At 42.8% G+C, this 19,702-nt stretch overlaps 1 protein-coding gene across 1 annotated transcript in view; it reads left to right on the forward strand.

Annotated features, from left to right (window-relative positions):
* Window positions 1-2,110: 2,110 nt before the first annotated feature.
* The window catches only part of myo15ab (myosin XVAb), a 48,333-nt gene continuing 30,741 nt past the window's right edge, over window positions 2,111-19,702 (forward strand). The window contains exons 1-22 of the mRNA XM_029430002.1: window positions 2,111-4,156; window positions 5,346-7,694; window positions 7,801-7,920; window positions 8,045-8,362; window positions 8,627-8,824; window positions 9,024-9,265; window positions 10,585-10,978; window positions 11,309-11,391; window positions 11,715-11,778; window positions 11,892-12,001; window positions 13,880-13,954; window positions 14,162-14,252; window positions 14,376-14,381; window positions 14,476-14,579; window positions 15,307-15,370; window positions 15,661-15,774; window positions 16,785-16,946; window positions 17,068-17,181; window positions 17,293-17,351; window positions 17,657-17,780; window positions 17,893-17,988; window positions 19,551-19,682. Coding sequence (XP_029285862.1) covers window positions 2,243-4,156; window positions 5,346-7,694; window positions 7,801-7,920; window positions 8,045-8,362; window positions 8,627-8,824; window positions 9,024-9,265; window positions 10,585-10,978; window positions 11,309-11,391; window positions 11,715-11,778; window positions 11,892-12,001; window positions 13,880-13,954; window positions 14,162-14,252; window positions 14,376-14,381; window positions 14,476-14,579; window positions 15,307-15,370; window positions 15,661-15,774; window positions 16,785-16,946; window positions 17,068-17,181; window positions 17,293-17,351; window positions 17,657-17,780; window positions 17,893-17,988; window positions 19,551-19,682 — 6,933 coding nt within the window. The 5' untranslated portion in view covers window positions 2,111-2,242. The remainder of the gene's footprint in view (window positions 4,157-5,345; window positions 7,695-7,800; window positions 7,921-8,044; window positions 8,363-8,626; window positions 8,825-9,023; window positions 9,266-10,584; window positions 10,979-11,308; window positions 11,392-11,714; window positions 11,779-11,891; window positions 12,002-13,879; window positions 13,955-14,161; window positions 14,253-14,375; window positions 14,382-14,475; window positions 14,580-15,306; window positions 15,371-15,660; window positions 15,775-16,784; window positions 16,947-17,067; window positions 17,182-17,292; window positions 17,352-17,656; window positions 17,781-17,892; window positions 17,989-19,550; window positions 19,683-19,702) is intronic.

Here is a 19,702-nt window from a genome sequence, read left to right on the forward strand (position 1 = left end):
CACACACTTACTCAAACACACGCACACTAGCTGTCACACACTCTGAGGAGGGCAGTGTGAACAGAGTGCTGTGTTGAGTGAGGGAATGTGTTGTAGTGAGCAACAGAGGACGGAGTAGGTCAAAGGAAGAAGCTGAGTGTGACCTAAAGACTTTGTCCCAGAGTTGTTGTTTTTTGCTTCCGTTTTTTTTAACCGGCTAATGAAGAGACCTACTGTAAGGACGCAAAACATTTGAAGACTGCAGAGATTCTGGCAACCACCAAACTTGCTATTCTGTTTGTCATTGAATGTGGAGGTGACTATGATGGAAAGCTGGCTTGGTGAATGAGTGGAGTAACAGCTGCATGTTTTGTTTGTGTGGTTTTAATGTTTGTATCCAGTTAAAAAAAAAAAGCTAATTCTGCAGGGATCATACTGTGTTAGTAAATGAGTAAAAACCAACACAGTAAAAGTTGCTTTTGTAAGATTTTGCAGTGCACGCTTCATAATACAGTTAATGCTGTGCATACATTAGCAGAATTAGATTTATACAAGGTGTTTAAAGTTATATATTGAACCCTTTGACCTTAGAGCCTATAATAGAGCTTTGCATTGATTGGTAGATATGGGCTATCTCTTAATAGGGGTCGTATTACTATATAAGAGTCAGAGCTTTTTCAGTTTAGAGATGTTTAGGCTAGTGTACAAAAATAGAGAGATAGGGCTTAGAAGGTTTGCAGTTGAGGGATCGGAGATCCAGAGCAGGGTTTAGTCAGAGTTTGAGATCCCTTAGTAGGCAGGAGACTCCACTGAAGTGTAAAAACAGTTTGTGATGCCATTACAACTAACTTAATAATTTTAGTAAATAAATGTTAAGACAAGAGTGGTGCAGTGATATGTAGATCAGTGATTACCTAGGGTGCGTTCGTAAATAGTCACTCAAAATTGCACCAACTGGGTTGTTCGTAAATTCGGAGCACTGTTGGAATATACTGTTCGGTTATTCAGAGCACCACACTCTCAGAGCAGCATAGCTTCTAGCGCAGAGAATGTGATGAACAACTGAAATAGCAGGAACCATCAGAGCGAAGTGCAAAAACTGCAGACTGATGGGTGAATCAAATTAAATGATTCAACACTCAGCGAATACTAATTTTGTATTATACATATCGATAGGAAAGTTTTTCTTTCATCCATTTTACAACAACTCTGTTATTTTTGTGTAGAGCGTCATATTGGATTTACGAACACACCCTTAACTACTTGGTTTCATTGTGTCTTTGCTAGAATTTGTGTACATATTCATGTGTCTATGTTTTGGATAAAGATTGTTGACATTAAAATTTGTCTGGACAGGAGCCTTCATGGGGACCAGATTTGGGCAGTGTAGAACTGCTTTGGCCAGGTGGACCTGTCCTCACACAGAACCTGCATATAGTGCTGGCACAAAGTCAACTAGGCATATCTAAAGCAAGGAATCTTTTAAAGGTCAGACTCATGATCATATTTTCTTAAAATATTCCATTATATATATATATATATATTTCATTTTAAACTTAAAATACAGTATTACTTACCATACAGTGTATTTAATATGTGTGTGTTTGTACATTTAAAGGTTTATAGCATTGCATCCCGAGGAGAGGGCATGGTGTGCTCTTAGCCACTTGAGAAAATGCCTAAGAAGGACGCAAAGAAGGACGCAAAGAAGGGGGGAAAACCTGAACCAGAGAAAAAGAAAGAGGAGGAAAAAAAAGGGAAGGATGACAAAAAGGGAGGGAAAGATGACAAGAAACCCAGCAAGGATGATAAAAAAGGTGGAAAGGATGATAAGAAAGGTGGGAAAGATGATAAGAAAGGGGGGAAGAAGGGAAAGGAGGAGCCATCCAAGGGTAAAGATGATGGAAAGAAAGGGAAAGGTAAGAAAGTGGAGTCTGAGGAGGAAGAGGATGAGCTTCTGAGTGATGAAGAGGATGAAGAGTTCAGTGAAGAAGAGGAGGAAGACTCAGAGGATGACAGGAGAGGGAAAGGGCGAGGAGGCAAGGGGGCTAAGGGAAAGAAAGGGGGCAAGTCTAGACGTGGGGACTCAGAAGAGGATGACTCAGAAGATGAAGAGGAGGATGACGACGACGAAGAGGATTATGGCAAATCCAAAAAGAAATCTAAAGACGGCAAACACCATAAAGGAGGGAAATCTGATGCTGATGCCAAGAAAAAGAAAGGCAAAAAAAAAGAGGAAGCTCTGCAGCTTCCGGTAAAGGAAATGCCAAAGAAAGGTCTAAAGAACATGTCCAGGATGTTCATGAAGTTTTCTGGCATCAAGAGGCGCAGGAACAGCAGGAAGAAGCTGAAAAGTACATCGCGTTTGTTCCTGGGGTTGGGGAAGAGAAAGAACCGCATGGCTAAGAAGAAACGCCGCAAGTCCATGCTCAAGAACACCTCTCGATTCATGATGAGGTTTAAAGCCAGCAAGAAGAGGAAAAAGGAGAAGGAGGACAAAGAGAAGAAAAATGATGGGACGAAGCCCACCTATATGCTGCTTCGTCTGGGAGGCGGGAAAGAATCAAATGAGAAGAAGGGGGGCTTCTTCAAAAGCTTATTTGGAAAAAAGAATGGTGACGGACCTCCTGACGACTTCAAGAACAGAAGTGCATTGTTGGGTAAGGTTGCAGCAGCAACTAACTGGCTGACTAAACGCTTTATGTCCACTAAAATGCAAGACAATACAGAACAGGGACGTAGAGCACATTCCCGACAAGCCAACTCCAGAGGTCACCACAATGGTGGTTATGAGTATGATGAGGAGGCTTATGGATACGACCAGCAACATTTAGTCCGCCAGAAAGGTTATGGAGGCTATGATGATGGTTATGGAGATGAGGAAGCATATGGAAGCCAGGGTCAGTTTGATTACTATGACAATGGAGCAGGGGTAGCACACTATCAAGACCTGGGTTACTATGAGGAAGAAGGACTCTATGATCCAAATACAGAATATTATGAAGGTGGTCTTTACGATGACGGCACAGGGGACTACTATAACCCTTATTCCTCGGCCCAAGGCTACTATAACAACCAGGAAGCTGATTACTATGGTTACCAGCAACAACAGGCAATGGCAATGTATGGTGATGAGGGTCTGGACTATTATGCACTACTGGGTGAGGACCATGTGCATGGTGGAGAGGTAGATGGATTTCTTGACCCTCAGGCTCAGGGGTATTATGATGAAAATGGTCAAGTAGTTTACTACGGTGAGGGACAAGGGGGTTACTTTGACGATGGACAGGCAGGTTATTATGAGGACCCTTATGCAGCCACTATGGGAATGCAAGGGGGATTACAACCAGACTATCAACTTAGTTATAGTGATGCTGGCATGCCCTACCAAGACTACAGCTCACAGCAGGCCATGGGAGTCCCACCAGGAGGCCAACAGGTCTTTGGCTTTGGAGGGCAAGGGATGAATCAGGTACAGGGCATGTATGGGGACCAGTATGCAGACCAGTATGATCAATATGGAGATGACACCGGTGGAGATCAGGGAGGAGAGGTGACATTTAGAGTTCCCAGACCACAAGTGCGCTTATTTGGGAAAGAGCGTCTAGATGTGCCCCTGCACCCTCCACCTACTTTGCCACCTGATCCAGAATTTGAAGACATGTCAGAAATCCAGTATGAAGACCAGATTCTTCTTGCACCTGGTCAATTTGGTAACATGTCAATACAGCAGCAAATGGGAATGTCACCTCAACACCAAATGATGATGTTTCCTCAAGAACAAACTATGTTTCCCCATCAAGAACAAATGATGATGCCCCCACAAATAATGTCACCACAGCAACAAATGATGTCACCACAGCAACAGATGATGTTACAACAAGAACAGAGTATGTCCGCCCAAATGATGCCGCCACAGATTCTGTCACCACAGCAACAAATGATGTCACCACAGCAACAGATGATGTTACAACAAGAACAGAGTATGTCCGCCCAAATGATGCCGCCACAGATTCTGTCACCACAGCAACAAATGATGTTACCACCGCATCAGATGATGCCCCAGCAAATGATATCACCACAGCAGCAGATGATGTCACAACAAATGATGTCACCTCAAGAACAGATGATGTTGCAACAGGAACAGATGATGTCTCCACAAATGATTACGCCACAGGTAATTTTGTTTTTTAGTTTTGTTGGGTCATTTGTGTTGTATAACTGTACTCTTTAACTCCCGAGAGTAACAGAAGGGAAACTTTCAACCTGATTCTTACAGTATGGGGTGAACATGTGAAAATCTGACAAACATTCCCATTGTTTTGTAGAAAGCATACCTCCACTGCCCTTCAAAGCAACCAGCTTGAGTTACACAGCCTGATTTGATTTGATTTTTATAAGGAATTTAAAAGCACAACAACTTAAAAGACTATTATGAGACAAACAACACGCATAACTAACAACACTTATTTTTAAATTGGTCCTCGATGGAAAAAAACAAACAATACATGGTAGCATACAAATTGATGCAACTCAACGTTCTTCGTTCAAACTCCCTTAAAAGTGGACCACTAACATTCCTCACAAAGCAACCATAAGGAGATCCCAATATATATATATATTAAATATTTTACTTTAACACGAGGAACACAGCATGACATAATAATAATGCTCTTGTGTTGCAATTATGTTGGCTTACAACCATGTCCATTTTCCTATGGTTCCTTATTTTAAGTAATATCACCCTAGAGAAGTGTTTCTCAAACTTTTTTAGAGAGATCCCTCCTCCCTGAGGTTTCTTCCATTTCTTTCATTTGGAGATTTTTTCTTTATCAGCTTCAGTAATTGATTGATTTCATAATGGTGACTAATTAGAGTTAATTCAGGGTTCAAGTTATTTTGTGGTTTTTGTGTGCTATACTGGTATGCACATTTTACAGTATAAACATGTTTAAAGCATAAACACTTGCTCCAGTCTTCAGAGCTCCCAAACAAATGTTAGCATAGTAAAATAATAGCCACACAGACCCTGTGCTTCTTTTGCTCAGTGGGGTTTTGTAGCTGCAAGGAAGTGGGAGAGTTGGGCAGTTATTGGTTACTGCAGATTTCTCAATTAATAAGTTTTTTGGCAGTAACAAACTGCAATTTCTCTGCTAAGAATGGATGCATTTTCTAAAAATGCGTTGAAATGTGTTCTCAATATGTGGTCCACAAAAACTATTTTCTGATTCTAAGTGGAATATCATACATTCAAACTACAATACTATATTCAGCACTGCTACCCCATTTTCACCAAATGTATTTTTCCCTAAACTTGTTTCATTCTCAATTTATTCTGCACTTATTCTTTTGTTTGTTTTTTTCAGCTGATGACAGACCCAATGATGATGGCACAACAGGGTTATGGCTCAGTGATCCCTACTCCAACTGCCATGATTATTAAACAAGCAAGTATGTCCCCCCTTACTACGCGCCGCCTGCGACCCTCTCCGACTCCATCCCGCCGCTCTGTCATCATGCCCTCACCACAGATGCAGCGCCATCCCTCTGCCATGGCTTCCCCAGTATCTTCTCCTATGCTTTCACAGAGACGCAGCCCCTCCCCACAACCATCCATGAGGAGTGGGTTCATTAATATCCAAAGACCCCCCTCTGTCATGTCGAGACAAATCTCACCTCCTTCCTCCCCCATGACCTCCCCCCTCGCCCGTCGTAGAATGCGACCTCAGAGATCACTGACTCCTCTGGCTCGAGGACCCTCACCCCCTCACTCAACCCGTGCCTCTATGATCCGCCGAAGTCCTCCACCCTCACCAAGAGCATCAATGAGACAACATTCTCCACCTTCCTCACCCCATGCTTCAATGAGGAGGCGAAGTCCTCTAGCCTCACCCTCTCCAGTCCGCAGCTCGTTTGGAGGGAGAAAGATGCGTGGCCCACCCTCCCCTCCCCTCTCCCCTGGTCTTGCGTCTCCCCTTCACTCTCCACAGCTCAGTAGAAGACCCTCTCCTTCTCCCTCCCTATCCCGTCGCAGTTTGTCCCCTGCAGGGCCTCGGCCTGCCCCATCATCTCCTACCCTCTCCCGTCGCTCAACTCGGCTGCACAGGGACCCCACACCATTGGCACGTCCTAGGATGGGAGGAAATGTTCCCTTAGGTACTGTCAGGCCCTCGCCTATGGGTCTCCGAGGGCGCCCAGTACCCCCACCCACTCAAAATGTACGTCCATTCCGTGACTCCTCCATGCGTAGCAATAGATCTTCTGTTCTTACAGTGGACTCCTCCCTCCTTTCCTCCCCTTTTCACTCTCCTCACATGGTCCACCGTGCTCCCCTGGGGAGGAGAGAATCTGGCCGATTTCCTTCTCGCCCTGTGGCTCGAGGACGTCCCCTCATGGCCCAGCAGTCTAAAAGAAGGATGCCTCCTGCCTCTCCACAGCCCTCCCTTAAACACATGCCACATCCTAGATCCCAGCGCTTCTCTTCTCGACTTTCTCGTCAGTCCTCCCCCCTCCTGCCCCCTCGATCTGCCCATCCACCCACTTATGCACAAGAAACGTATGTTAGTGGCCCCTATGCTGATCCTTATACTGAGCAGTCACATCAATTTGTTGCCCCCTCTTCTCCTATGTTATCGGGTGCTTTGCAGAATCAGTCTATTCGACAGGCATCTTTCGCTTCCCCTTTTGGCCCAGAGCCAGCCCAGATGGTAGACATGGGTGAGATGGTTACCGAATATGCAGAACCTTATGCTCCCTCATCCCCTATGCTTTCTGGTGCAATACAAAACCGGGTAATTCGGGATGCGTCCTATGTTTCCTCACTGCAGAGACCAATGTCACATTATGAGCAGCCTATGGCCCCTTCATCTCCTATGCTATCTAGGGCTCTGCATAATCAAGCTATACAGGATGCATCTTATGCTTCTCCTTTACAAATGCCAATGTCTCCTTATGAACAGCCTATGCTCCCTTCTTCCCCTATGCTGTCCAGAGCTCTGCATAATCAAGCTATACAGGATGCATCTTATGCTTCTCCTTTACAAATGCCAATGTCTCCTTATGAACAGCCTATGCTCCCTTCTTCCCCTATGCTGTCCAGAGCTCTGCAAAACCAGGTGGTGAGAGAAGCCTCCTATATGTCTCCTATTCAAAGGCCTCAGTCCCCATATGCCCAATCTGTACCTTCATCCCCAATGCTCTCTGGAGCCATGAGACATGGTCAGGCACTAAGAGGAGTGACTTCTTATCAAACCCCACAGCTTCTTTCACCATATGGGCCAACTGTTGTTACTCCATATGATTATATCTCTGAGCCTGGCCCATCACCACTGCTTCATGATGCACTACAGAACCGTTCTAATTTGCAGAATGTCTCATCTTTAAGATCCCCTATGATGCAACGGCGTAACCCTTATGCACCAGCTGGGCCTCAGCTCCATAATGCTCTTCAACAGAATCAAAACCTCCGCCAAGCATCTTATCAGTCACCTATGCAACTTAGACGGTCCCCACATGGACCTCCACCTTCTTCTTCACCAATGTTAGGAAGTGCCCTGCAAAACTCACAGCTGATGCAGGCATCGTACCGGCTTCCAGATGGATCCTTGGTGTCACCATATGCACACCCATCATCCTCCCCGTTGCTAGGCAGTGCCTTGCAAAACCGCCAAGTTCGTGGAGCCTCATACACCTTGCCTGATGGATCAGTTATCAGGGTAGGTACAGAAGGAAATACCTGTACAACCTCACATGCATGTTAGTCTACATTTTTTAATAACAGTTGTACTTTCCTGTATTGCACCCCACCACTCACCCACACAGGACCCCCGTGTCCCCCAGAAGCCCATGTCTCCTAACCTTTCCAGAGCTCTTCAGAACCGGGATGTCAAGACTGCTTCATATACTCTCCCTGATGGCACCATTATAGACCCGAGACAGCAAGTAACCCTTGACTCATGAACGTTTTATTGTTGTATTAGTTTCTTCTCTATCCTTACTATTGTTAACCATGTATAAGTTAAAGCTGATGAATATTTTTCTCACTCTGCGGTCTCTGTTTATTCAGCAACCCATTTCCCCAAACCTGGCTAAGGCTCTAAGCAACCCAGCTCTGCGTGAAGCCTCCTATTCTCTCCCTGATGGTACTATTGTGATTGACTCCAAGAAACAGAAGTCCCCAAATCTTGCAGCGGCACTTCAGAACCCTTATTTAAAAATGGCATCTTACACCCTGCCCGATGGTACTATCATCATTGATCCACGAAAACCTGTCTCTCCAAACCTCTCCGGCGCCCTTCAAAACTCAGCTCTGCGGGACGCTTCCTTCACACTACCAAAAGGGGTTCATGACCCCAATATACCCCTTTCACCAAACCTGGCTAAGGTTAGCTATGAGTTCAGACTCTTTTGGTTTTGTTACTTTGTGTGTTTTAGTCTTTCCTTCCTTCTAATTTATATAGTAACTTGTATATAGGGGCACATCACATATAGGGTAGTTCCCACAAATTGATGTAGATTTTGTTTCGCTAATAGATATTGATATCAAATATACTAAGCTGCTGCTTTAGTTTTATTAATGATTAATTGAATTGCACTTGTTGAACCTCTCAGGCATACCTTAACTGAAACCAGCTGTTGTAATACTTAGGCCCTCAATAACGCAGCCTTGAAAGGAGCTTCATACACCCTACCAGATGGAACTATTATAGTGGACCCTAGGAAACCAAAGAGCCCCAACCTGAAAGCCGCCCTGCAGAATCCCTATCTTAAGGGTGTGTCGTACACCCTGCCTGATGGAACCATCATCATTGACCCACGGAAACCAGTTGGCCCTAACCTGTCTAAAGTGTGTACCTTAAATGTACCTAAATTTAACTTTGCTTTGGCACCTGTTTGTTTTATTATGTTTTTTCACAAACCCTGTCTGTTATAAATGATAATAAAATAAAATATAGCATAGCATAGCATATAGCATTTTAGTCATTACAGACTACAGCAAGTTGTGATTATAAGCTTGAAAAACTAACTGGTTTCTTGCTCTGCAGGCTCTTATGAATCAGGGCCTTCGTAGTGCATCATACCATCTCCCTGATGGTTCCCTGGTTATCCCTGGCCAGAAGCCCTCCACTCCCAACCTTTCAGCTGCTCTGAGGCAAAACCAGGCACTTCGGTCTGCAGGTCTCTATCATCTAACAGACAGCTCTGTACTGTCAGGAGCACCCAAACCCACCGCTCCCAACCTTACCTCTGCAATGCGGAACGAGGAACTCCGTGGTGGCAATTTCAGGTAGGGAACTACACTATAAGATGACCTTCCATTAACATGCGTCTTTTGTGATCCGATCACAAGCGGAAAGCTCTTACTACAGATGGGAAATCCGAAGATCCGATAGTTCAGACCACATTCTAAAATGGTCTGGGCCGCATATTTCCACATTATTTTAGCAGTGTGTATGCAAATGCATCCTGGGCCACATTAAAGGACCGCCTACTCCACTGTGTGTGTGTGTGTGTGTGTGTGTGTGTTACTGAGAAAGGTCCCATATTCATTCTGCATTCGGTTCGGGGCGTGCGCACTCACACTCATGGAGCGAAGCAGAAGAGAGAGATGAATTGAAGATAATATTACCGATAATCATTGTCGTTTGGCATGCAGTTTACACACCAGTCATAATTTAGTTTTAATGAAACTCCACTCCTGAGGTACATTTATTTGCATACAGAGTGGGGAAGTGAGATCACAAGTGGTCGCATAAGACATATGTTAATGCCGGGTCTAAACAGGGCAAGAGAATGAACTGGCTTGTCCAGGTGCACAGAATTACCTGTAGAGAAATCATGCTTTAAGCTTGGCATAAACATTTTACCAATCGAGAATGCAATATTTGCTCTTTTCGATCAAAGATGTCAAGGAACTATGTTACAAGAGAAACTACTCAGAAACTACAATAGTAATGCATTCCTATTCCACTGTATCCAAGGAACAGTGAAGAGTAGGCCATTTTATTTTTCTTGTTAACTCACTTTGTTCTCTTATCACTGCTTTATCTCTCTCATAAGCTCCTACCACTCTCAGCCGTAGCTCCCTCTGTCTCTTGTTAGCTCATGGTCTCAGGCTGTTCACACTTTCTCTCTTTATCACCCTCTTTTCTTTTAATTAGGTTGAACAAAAATATCTAATGTTGTTTTCTACATTACTACACATCAATAAATGTTAGCCCTCCATCCTAATATCACTACTAACACTTTAATAGTCCTTGTTTTATGAAACAAGCCGTACACAAGTTGTACACAAGTTGTACACAAGTTCCAGAGGAGTTTCTCTTTGACCAAACAGCAACATTCGGCCTCGCAAACCCCACCCAGAAAGTTTCAGAGTAATCAGAAATTACTAACCCCAGAGCAGGGACTTCTTTTACACCTTGAACTATTGTACAGGAACTTAATTTAGTCCGATTCATCCGTCAAAATGTAGATTTTTCGAAAAGGTTATTGGTCCCCTGGAGAAATGTCTGCGGTCGATTTTGATGTCACATTTTAAATGTGAATGTTGTTCAACCCTGTTTACATGTTCTTAATTAAAGTGAACCCATCCTTGCTCCACAGACTGCCGGATGGCTCTATTCTCACACGTCAGTTCCACAACCCACGCCTGTCTGAAGCCGTCCAAAACCAGCAGCTTCGCTATGCTTCATACAGGGTGCCAACAGGTCTGCAGGGTGAGGATAATCGCTATGCTGTGGTTCCACCCTATGGGCCTCGCTCAGGACACTGGGCCAGAAATGCACAAGGAGGAGGGGAAGGCGGGGAAGATGTTTGGGCAGCAGAGAGGGTTTTACCACATGGGACGGTCCAGAATCTGTCAAAGTGGTCCATGTACAGAGAAGACGGGGTGTTAGAAGGATATTCACCCACTCCTCGATTTGTGAACGGACAGCCTCAGGACAAAGACTGGACTCCTGACAGAGATAGAGTACCTGGTCAAAGCTGGTATGACAAGGTAGCTACACATAACTTCCTGGGTTTATTCATATTTTATGATTTTTATGATGACAGTGGATGAACGATACATTGGTATAGGAATTAGTGAGATATAGATATTATTCAAGCTATAACTGTGAAGCGTACGACCTAGAAGCTGGATAGCCCACAAAATCATTACAAAAATGTAAATAAATAATATTTAAATGTATGTATATTTTATATCAACTGATAACAATATCCCTCAAGCTTTGACAATGTTGCCTGCCAGTGTTGGACTAATTTAATTCTATTGTATTGTGTGTGTGTGTGTGTGTGTGTGTGTGTGTGTGTGTGTGTGTGTGTCCAGATCTACTCTATCCTAAGCATGCCCACAACAGGCCACAGGGTGAAACGCTGGGCAGAGGGAATGGAAGACATGACACAGCTGCCGTAAGCAGAATCCAGTATTAACAAACAGCATCAGTCATTCACGTCGCACACTTACAAGCATTTTGTTGCTCCAGCGCAGAGGAGCACACCACATTTCCATGCTTATCCTTTGAATTTCTTCAAGCAAATATTTACAGTGTGTGTGTGTGTGTGTGTTAGATATTTTATTAAGATGCAACACCCAAATAGATTTCTTGACATCCTGAGGAATATCTTGAATGTCATTGAAAAATAATTAATTTTGGATGTGTGGGAATCCTGATGCAGTGGGACAATATGTGCTCTGTACGTGTGTGTTTAATTTCATCTGTATTTAATTTCAGTGAGCTGAATGAGACCACAATTTTAATGAACCTGAAGAAGCGCTTTGACCAGGAACTTGTATATGTATGTTTCATTTATAATATGCAAATTAGATAACTAATATCATCAAATGTCATGGACATCCATTCATCCACTCTCCTTCTTGTCCTTTCTTTCTCTCTTTTTCTTTCACACAGACCTACATAGGCAGCATCCTCGTGTCTGTGAATCCCTACAAGTTGCTCAACATTTATGGAACAGACATGGTTCTTCAGTATGAGGGCCACGGCCTGAGTGACAACCCTCCGTAAGACCTGGGAGTGTGTGTGTTTTTGTGTGTGTTAGACCTGGGCAATTAGCCCCTAAACTTGTTTTCAGTCTGTTTTTTATGTCTATGTGTTGGTAAACAGTAAATCTCAAAATCTATTTGCACATTTCGATACAATCTGATGGAAAGTTAGGCCATTGGTCAAAGAACACTTTTTCAACATCGCAATATAATTAACAATCTATTACTATTTTTTTAGTTCCATATTCCATATCTATCCCATAATAACCTATTATACAAAGGCTTTTCACACTGCACTTAACTCACTGGAGCTAAGTGAGCTGTTAGCCAGGGGCTAATGGAGCTAAGGGGATAAATGTTGCCAGTGTGAAACATGGCTTAAGTAAACAATGGAACTCTTTTTTTGTTGTCCAATTACAAGCACAACAGGATTTGTATAGCCCTGGGCTTAGGTTAACCCTGGGTTAACAATGTGTGTGTGAAAATGGAGCAAGTTATACCAGAGTCAACTCCCTTTTTTAAAACAAACCCATGCAAATGCATATCATGAAACATTTCTCATATTAAAATGTAGATGACTGTGCAGCCTTGGTGGAGGTGTACACCCTCTGAGCACTTTCTAGTTTTGAAGAGTATACACCAACAAAGCTCTCTAAAAATTCAACTGTAACCTTCGAGTCTGCATGTCACTGTGTGATTGTACGGTTGTACTGCATCTGTCTACATCAGGGGTGGGGAACCTTTTTCCTATCAAGGGCCATTTTATTTTTTACAACATCCTATCAAGGGCCATACTAATTATTGAAGTCATAACCTCAGCCCATTCATTTCACTTTTCTTTCATGCTGTGCAAAAAAGCAACTTTTTTATCCATGTATCTTTCTGTTTTATCAGAAATCCTTTATTAGTCCCACAACAGGGAAATGTATGTTGTCACAGCAAAATAACATATGAATTAAAAAGGCAGTACACAATAATTACATAGAATAAAAAATAATTTAAGTACCAAGTGGTTGATAGAAAATAAAGTGAATATTGCACATGGCAGTGATAATTGCACAAATTATGTAAAGTGAATATTGTAAATGGCAGTGATAATTGCACAGCAGTGGTGGAACAGTCTGTTCTTGGTGTGGTGGTCTACCTCTCTATCTCTCCATGTTTTCATGTTATGCTCTGCAGAGAGCTGCTTGTTGGGCCAAACTCCACTGAAGAGCGTTAACTTTATCCAAACGCACTCGTCCTTTCAGCTCGTGCATATCGGCATGTTTCGTGCAGTAATGACGCTCGAGATTATTTTTCATCACCGCACAAACTAGACACACTGGCCTTTTACTTCCACAAAGAAATAATCGTTTGTCCATTTCTCCTAGAAAGTGCGACATTCCGCATCCACCTTTTTCTGTGTTACACTCGCCACGCTGCGTTCACTGAAGTCAATGACAGTCAATATTGAAGTTTTTTGACATGACGTGACCACGTGATGACACGTTCCACTCGTGTTGTGTTCAAGGACCCTGACCTTGGCCAGGAAAAACAGTCGCCCGGCTTATTCTATTACTGACTAGATTTCTTTTTCTTTTTTCTTTTTTTTGTGGATTTTTTTGCGTGTGTTTATGAATTATATAGTATACGGCCCGGAGGCCGGAGGTTCCCCACCCCTGGTCTACATGTAAGGTATGGTGGTAAAAAGAGGTGTAAATGCCAGCACTCCCAGGTGTTAGTAAGAGGCTCCTATTACACTGCTGTTGGTTGGTTGCCAAGGGAGAGTTGGGTTATAGATTTCATTACCACTTCACATGTTACACACACACACACACGCACATGTACACACATACACACTTACACACAACCAATGATAGGATTTTTCATAAAAAATTTTTTGTTGTGTTGCAGTCATCTTTTTGCCATTGCTAATCTCTCATATACCACCATGATGGATGCCAAAAAGGACCAGTGTATTATGATCAGGTATGAAAAACTGTTACTGTTACTTGAGCAAAACTTGAAGCTGTGTTTTAAACAGTGACGTGCTATTTGAGTGCTTATTTTTTTAAACAACGCCCATTTTCTGACCATCTTCATTTCTGCGTACACAATGTGTAACATCCTCTCCATGAGTAATGAAGAAAAAGAAGTGCTGTAAAAGACTCGGGTTAACAGTTTTTGTTATTACAGCGGAGAAAGCGGGTCAGGAAAGACTGAAGCTACTAAACTGATCCTGCGTTACTTGACAGCCATACATCACAAATGCAACGTCACACAACAGGTAGATATATACAGTATAATATGTACCCATTGGTACATTCATGCTAACACATACAGTGCATACTGAGGTCTTTTAAGCTAACACTCTTATTGCTTTCCTTCCTTCTTGACCGTCTCCCATCAGATAGAGGTAAAGTGTTCCTCTGCTTGTTTGTTCATGGTTCTCATGATGACGACCATCATTGTTGAAAGTAGCCATGATAACATCTGTGGTGTTTGTTCAGATCCTGGAGGCCACGCCCCTGTTGGAGTCTTTTGGTAATGCCAAAACAGTGCGCAATGACAACTCTTCACGCTTTGGCAAATACACACAGATCTACATGGAGGAGTAAGTACTAACAACTTCTACCCATGTAATCACCCCCCCCCCCCCCCCCCTCTCTCTGCCTAAAATTAAAAAATTGGATGTAAGACATGTGGTTGAAAGCAGGTGTGTGTTTCTCTGTTGCTGGAGGGTGACCTGACAAATGTTTTTATGTTATTCTGTTAATTATTTGGAGCATCTGATGCAAGACAAATGTTCATGTGAATGTACAAAAGGTTTTCTCTTATCAAAAACTCAATAAACAACACTTCTGGAAGTTTTGAGTTTTCCAGAAACCAGAAAAGTAAAAAATCCAGAGATGATCTATAAACAAGGAATTTCCCTAATTTCCAGATCATCAAAATCAGATGACATAATGTAATAGTTTAAAGAATTAACTTTAAAACCAAATCAACCCCGGTCACATCAGTTAGTCGGAAGAAAGTCCCACTGACCTTCATCTGGCAAAACTAACAAGCACCCCCCACACACACGCACACGCACACGCACACTCTCACACACACACACACACACACACACACACACACACACACACACACACACACACACAGTGTGGGCTTAATGTTCCACTAACACAGTCAAATGAGTAGTTGATCTTCCTCTAGAACAGAAAAGATCCAAGCACATTACACATGCATGACCTGTTACTTAACTCGGACTTAGTGTGTGCGTGTGTGTGTGTGTGTGTGTGTCTGTCTGTAAACCTGCCTGTATGTGTGTTATTTACAAGGGGTGTAATCAGCGGTGCCATAACGTCTCAGTACCTGTTGGAGAAGTCCCGCATTGTATTTCAGGTGAAAAACACACACATGGACTCAAACATACACACACACACACACACTCAGCAGGTCAGGCGGAGTCTTCTTACCAGATAGTCATTGTGAGAAAGAGGAGATTGTAGAGGAAGACAGCATGAGAGGTGTCAAACATGTTGCACTCTATCGTTACACAGCCCAGTCTATTCATCAGTCCTCCATCCATTTGTCTTTTTTACAGCATTATTTCTATTTCAGTAAATCTACCACCACAGATCTGTGTGATTTAGGTATGTCACGTTGCCGTGTGTGTGTTTATTCATCCACAGGCCAAATCGGAGAGGAACTATCACATCTTTTATGAGATGTTGGCAGGTCTTCCTCCTCATGAGAAGCGCTCTCTGTATCTGCAGGAAGCTGAGACTTACTACTATCTGAATCAGGTGCTCACACTTCCCTCCACACACACACACACGCACACACACACACACACACACACACACACACACACACACACACACACACACACACACACACAGATCATAGAACAGGAGTGGTCACTGTAATCAATTTCACATTAACAAATTAGATGTCAATTTTCTGAAAGTGTCACATTTATTCTACAAACTGATTAATGGCACAAACATAAAACTCATTGCGGTTCCAAAATACAGAGTAAAGGATCTTTGCAGTCTGTATTCTGTGTATATATTGATTAATGAATGTCATTTGCTGATATATGTTCGAAGTAGATATATAACTCGTTACTGTGTGTTTCCTCTAGTAAGGCTTGAATGATTGATATCTTTTTGTAATTGCTCTTCAGCAGTGGTTATGACCCCTCAAACAAAGCTACTTGTGACCCTGTGTCATATGTCCATGAGTTTATAGTAGTTTAACCATTTCTTTTTACAATTACCACTTGAAATGGTGAAGGCACTTCCAAATGACAAGGTAGTACACAATGTTAAACCATAGTTTAGGGTTTAATTTTTACCTCTTTACTTAAGATTTCATTAACCTTATTGGACTAGGACTGGATATCGGTACTCGATGCCTTTTAAGGTATTGATCGAAATAACCTCGTACTAAGTAGTATCAAAACTTCTCCAGTCAAACAATACCCACATTTGATCCTTATTGTCCCCAGATATAGAATTGTTACATACAGTCTGTGTGTTGACGTCAAGTGAGGTATAAATATTTAATAAAATGTATTTGTGGATGTGGACTCCTCCTTGGGAGACTCAGCCCTACTACATGAAGGTGAGAAGTTTAACCCCGCAGGTCTGAGGAAACAGACTTTCAGCTGCTGATAAGTTGCTCCTTCATTAAAAAAAAGTATGTTGCTTTTGATAACAGTGTTTGTGTGTGTGTGTGTGTGTGTGTGTGTGTGTGTGTGTGTGTGTGTGTGTACGTGTGTGTACGTGTGTGTGCGTGTGTGTGTGTGCAGGGAGGGGATTGTACCATAGAGGGGAAGGATGATGGGGAGGACTTCAGGCGTCTGCTGAGTGCCATGGACATCCTTTGTTTCACCCCAGAGGAGCAAAACTGCACCTACAGACTGCTCTCCTCTGTCCTTCATCTGGGGAACGTGTACTTCCAGCCACACCAGGTCTCTCGGTCACAACACGCAAATTAGGCACATGCATTTAGTATCACAGCTGAACGATAATGATGATGTTGATAGATGATGGTAACAATGAATGCGTACTTGTGGGTGTGCGGCGCTGCAGGCTGAGGGTCAGGAAGTCGCGTCGGTGGTGAGCGCGCAGGAGATCAGGGTAGTAGCTGAGCTGCTGCAGGTCTCACCTGACGGCCTGCAGAAGTCTGTCACCTTCAAACTGACAGTGAGCAGAACACACTTTGCATACATAATCACACCCTCACACGCATACCATGAGCAAAGGTTATTATTTCATAACAATTACAGAGATATTAACATGTGTTTGTTCCCCCAGGATACAGTAAGGGAGAAGATCTTCACTCCGCTCACAGTAGAGAGTGCTGTGGATGCCAGGTGAGTGAGTCTGAATATCTGTTCAATTAAATACTACGCGCCTACTTCTGTATGGAATAACCTGAAATAAAAGGCCTATCTGCTAGTCTTGTTTGAGGCTTTTTAGTGACCTCATTTAAAAAAAATCATACCAGAAGACTACTGAGAGGGAGTGAAGCGTCTTTGATATTCTCCTCCAATCTTTGGTAGAGGCATGTGAGGACAAAGGACGTCATGGCTGGGGGAGAGATTTTTCAGATGTCCTCTGTTTCCATAGGAACCGGGTTTCCTGTTTCCATAGAAACCTTATTGTGTGTTTTTCATAGAGATGCTGTTGCCAAGATCCTGTACTCGCTGCTGTTTAGTTGGCTGACAGAGCGCATCAACGGAAGGGTCTACCCTCGCAACGAAGCCCTCTCCATCTCCATATTGGACATATATGGATTTGAGGTCAAGATAAATAAAGATCTCACTCAATGACTTTGCAGCGCTGATGTATCTGAGCTGCGCTGTGTTAACTTAACTCCCTCACTCCCCATTGTCTCCTCCCTCTACCCTACAGGAGCTACAGGTGAACAGTTTTGAACAGCTGTGCATCAACTACGCCAATGAAACTTTGCAGTTCTTCTTTAACAAGGTCATCTTCCAGGAAGAGCAGGTCAGGGAAACTACAAGTTCATATTTTCATAGAGTGCTGCAGGAATAAGTCCTAAAACCCCAAAATGAGTCAGCATTTTTGCGCTCCAGTTACCCTCCTCTCGAAGTGAATGGGTTTTTTTTGAATGGGTTTTTTGAATGGGTTTTTGGTTAGATGCCTGAAAGATCTGTGGTTAAAGCTTAAGGGATTTTCACATCTTTTTCTACAACATAAAATATGTCAGTAAATACTTTACTTGTGAATTTTGAAGCTTTTATGTGCGAAATGAGACTACTAAACGGCATCATTCCAAACATTTGTTCCTTCATAGCCAAACATTAGCTTTTTACTTCTGGCATTGCATTTAAGTTGCTGAACAAAATGTGTAAGTGTCTTTAACTTTTCTATTCCACAGAGCTTATTTAGGTCTAAAATCCCATTGGCTTTTTGTCAGGGGAACCAGGACCACGTTAACTTCCATATTGGCTCTATTCACATTATCGTGTTTGCCCAGAGAGGATGGCCTAAATATGGTTGAAAAGTCAAAGTATGAAAGAAAAGCATATATGACAACTCTGCATAATCATAAAACAGGTCCTAGCTGCACATTGCAATATAGTCATTCAGCGTGTTCACATTCAGTTAAGTGATTGGGTTACAGTCAGCTATCTAGAGTAACCTGGTTTCTTTAACTCTAGAACACAAGAGGTAGGGGATTAAAGAAAGCTGATTTCCACAGATAGATTTCTCCTGTGGAAAGCCGATTTCTTGGCCATATACGTGCAATAATTATAATTATTTTAGGGAGATGAAAGAAAAGATCGTTACACATAGCGCTGCATCCCCGCATTAAAAACTAATTTTATTCAAAGTCTGACTTTAAACTGAAGAAGTATAAGAATAAATAAGTCTACAGACCACCAGTGGACTATTAGTAAACAGTTAGACACATTCATGCTGTAAAGAAAAGTTGTGTGCTCTCACTACAGACTCAGTCACAATCAGCCCGGCAAGCACGCACACACACACACGCACACACGCACACACACACACACACACACACACACACATGTTATGGAGAGGATGTGACCTCTGTGGATAATTCGGCTCCTGGTAAAAACCTGCTGAACATGAACAATGAAGGAATCATAAAGCGGGAGAAGCTGCCTGCAATGATGGCAAGGGTGGGGAAGAAAACCACTCCCATGATCCCACACCACCAAACTCCGTCTTTTGTTATGTTTTGACTGAGAGACCCCTAGTGGAAGAAAATCACATATTGTGCGTTTAAATCTGAGAGATGACATCATGTTTATTTTTAGTTAAGAGGCAAGATTTAGTAGCTATAAAAACTGTTAACGAAGAGTCAAAATATTATTATATCTACAGCCTTGTTTGTAAAATTACTCATTTCAGAAAAGCTCTCACACCCACACCCAAACCCAAAAGGTCATTCAATCTGACAAACTATAGTGGACACAGCAGTACTTCAGCTGAAGTGAACACTGGAAACAACCAACAGTGGAGTCAGAAGAGTTTTATATACTGTACACCAACCTTATGAACCTTTGTGCTGTGTGTAGGAGGAGTACATGCGGGAGCAGATCCAGTGGCAGCAGCAGCCCTTCAGCCACAACCAGGACTGTCTCGACCTCATCGCTGCTAAGCCTCATGGGATACTGCGCATACTGGACGACCAGTGCGGTTTCCCTCAGGTACATCCACACTTGTTGAC

This window comes from Cottoperca gobio, chromosome 1, assembly GCF_900634415.1.
Source record: "Cottoperca gobio chromosome 1, fCotGob3.1, whole genome shotgun sequence".
Classification (NCBI taxonomy): Eukaryota; Metazoa; Chordata; class Actinopteri; order Perciformes; family Bovichtidae; genus Cottoperca; species Cottoperca gobio.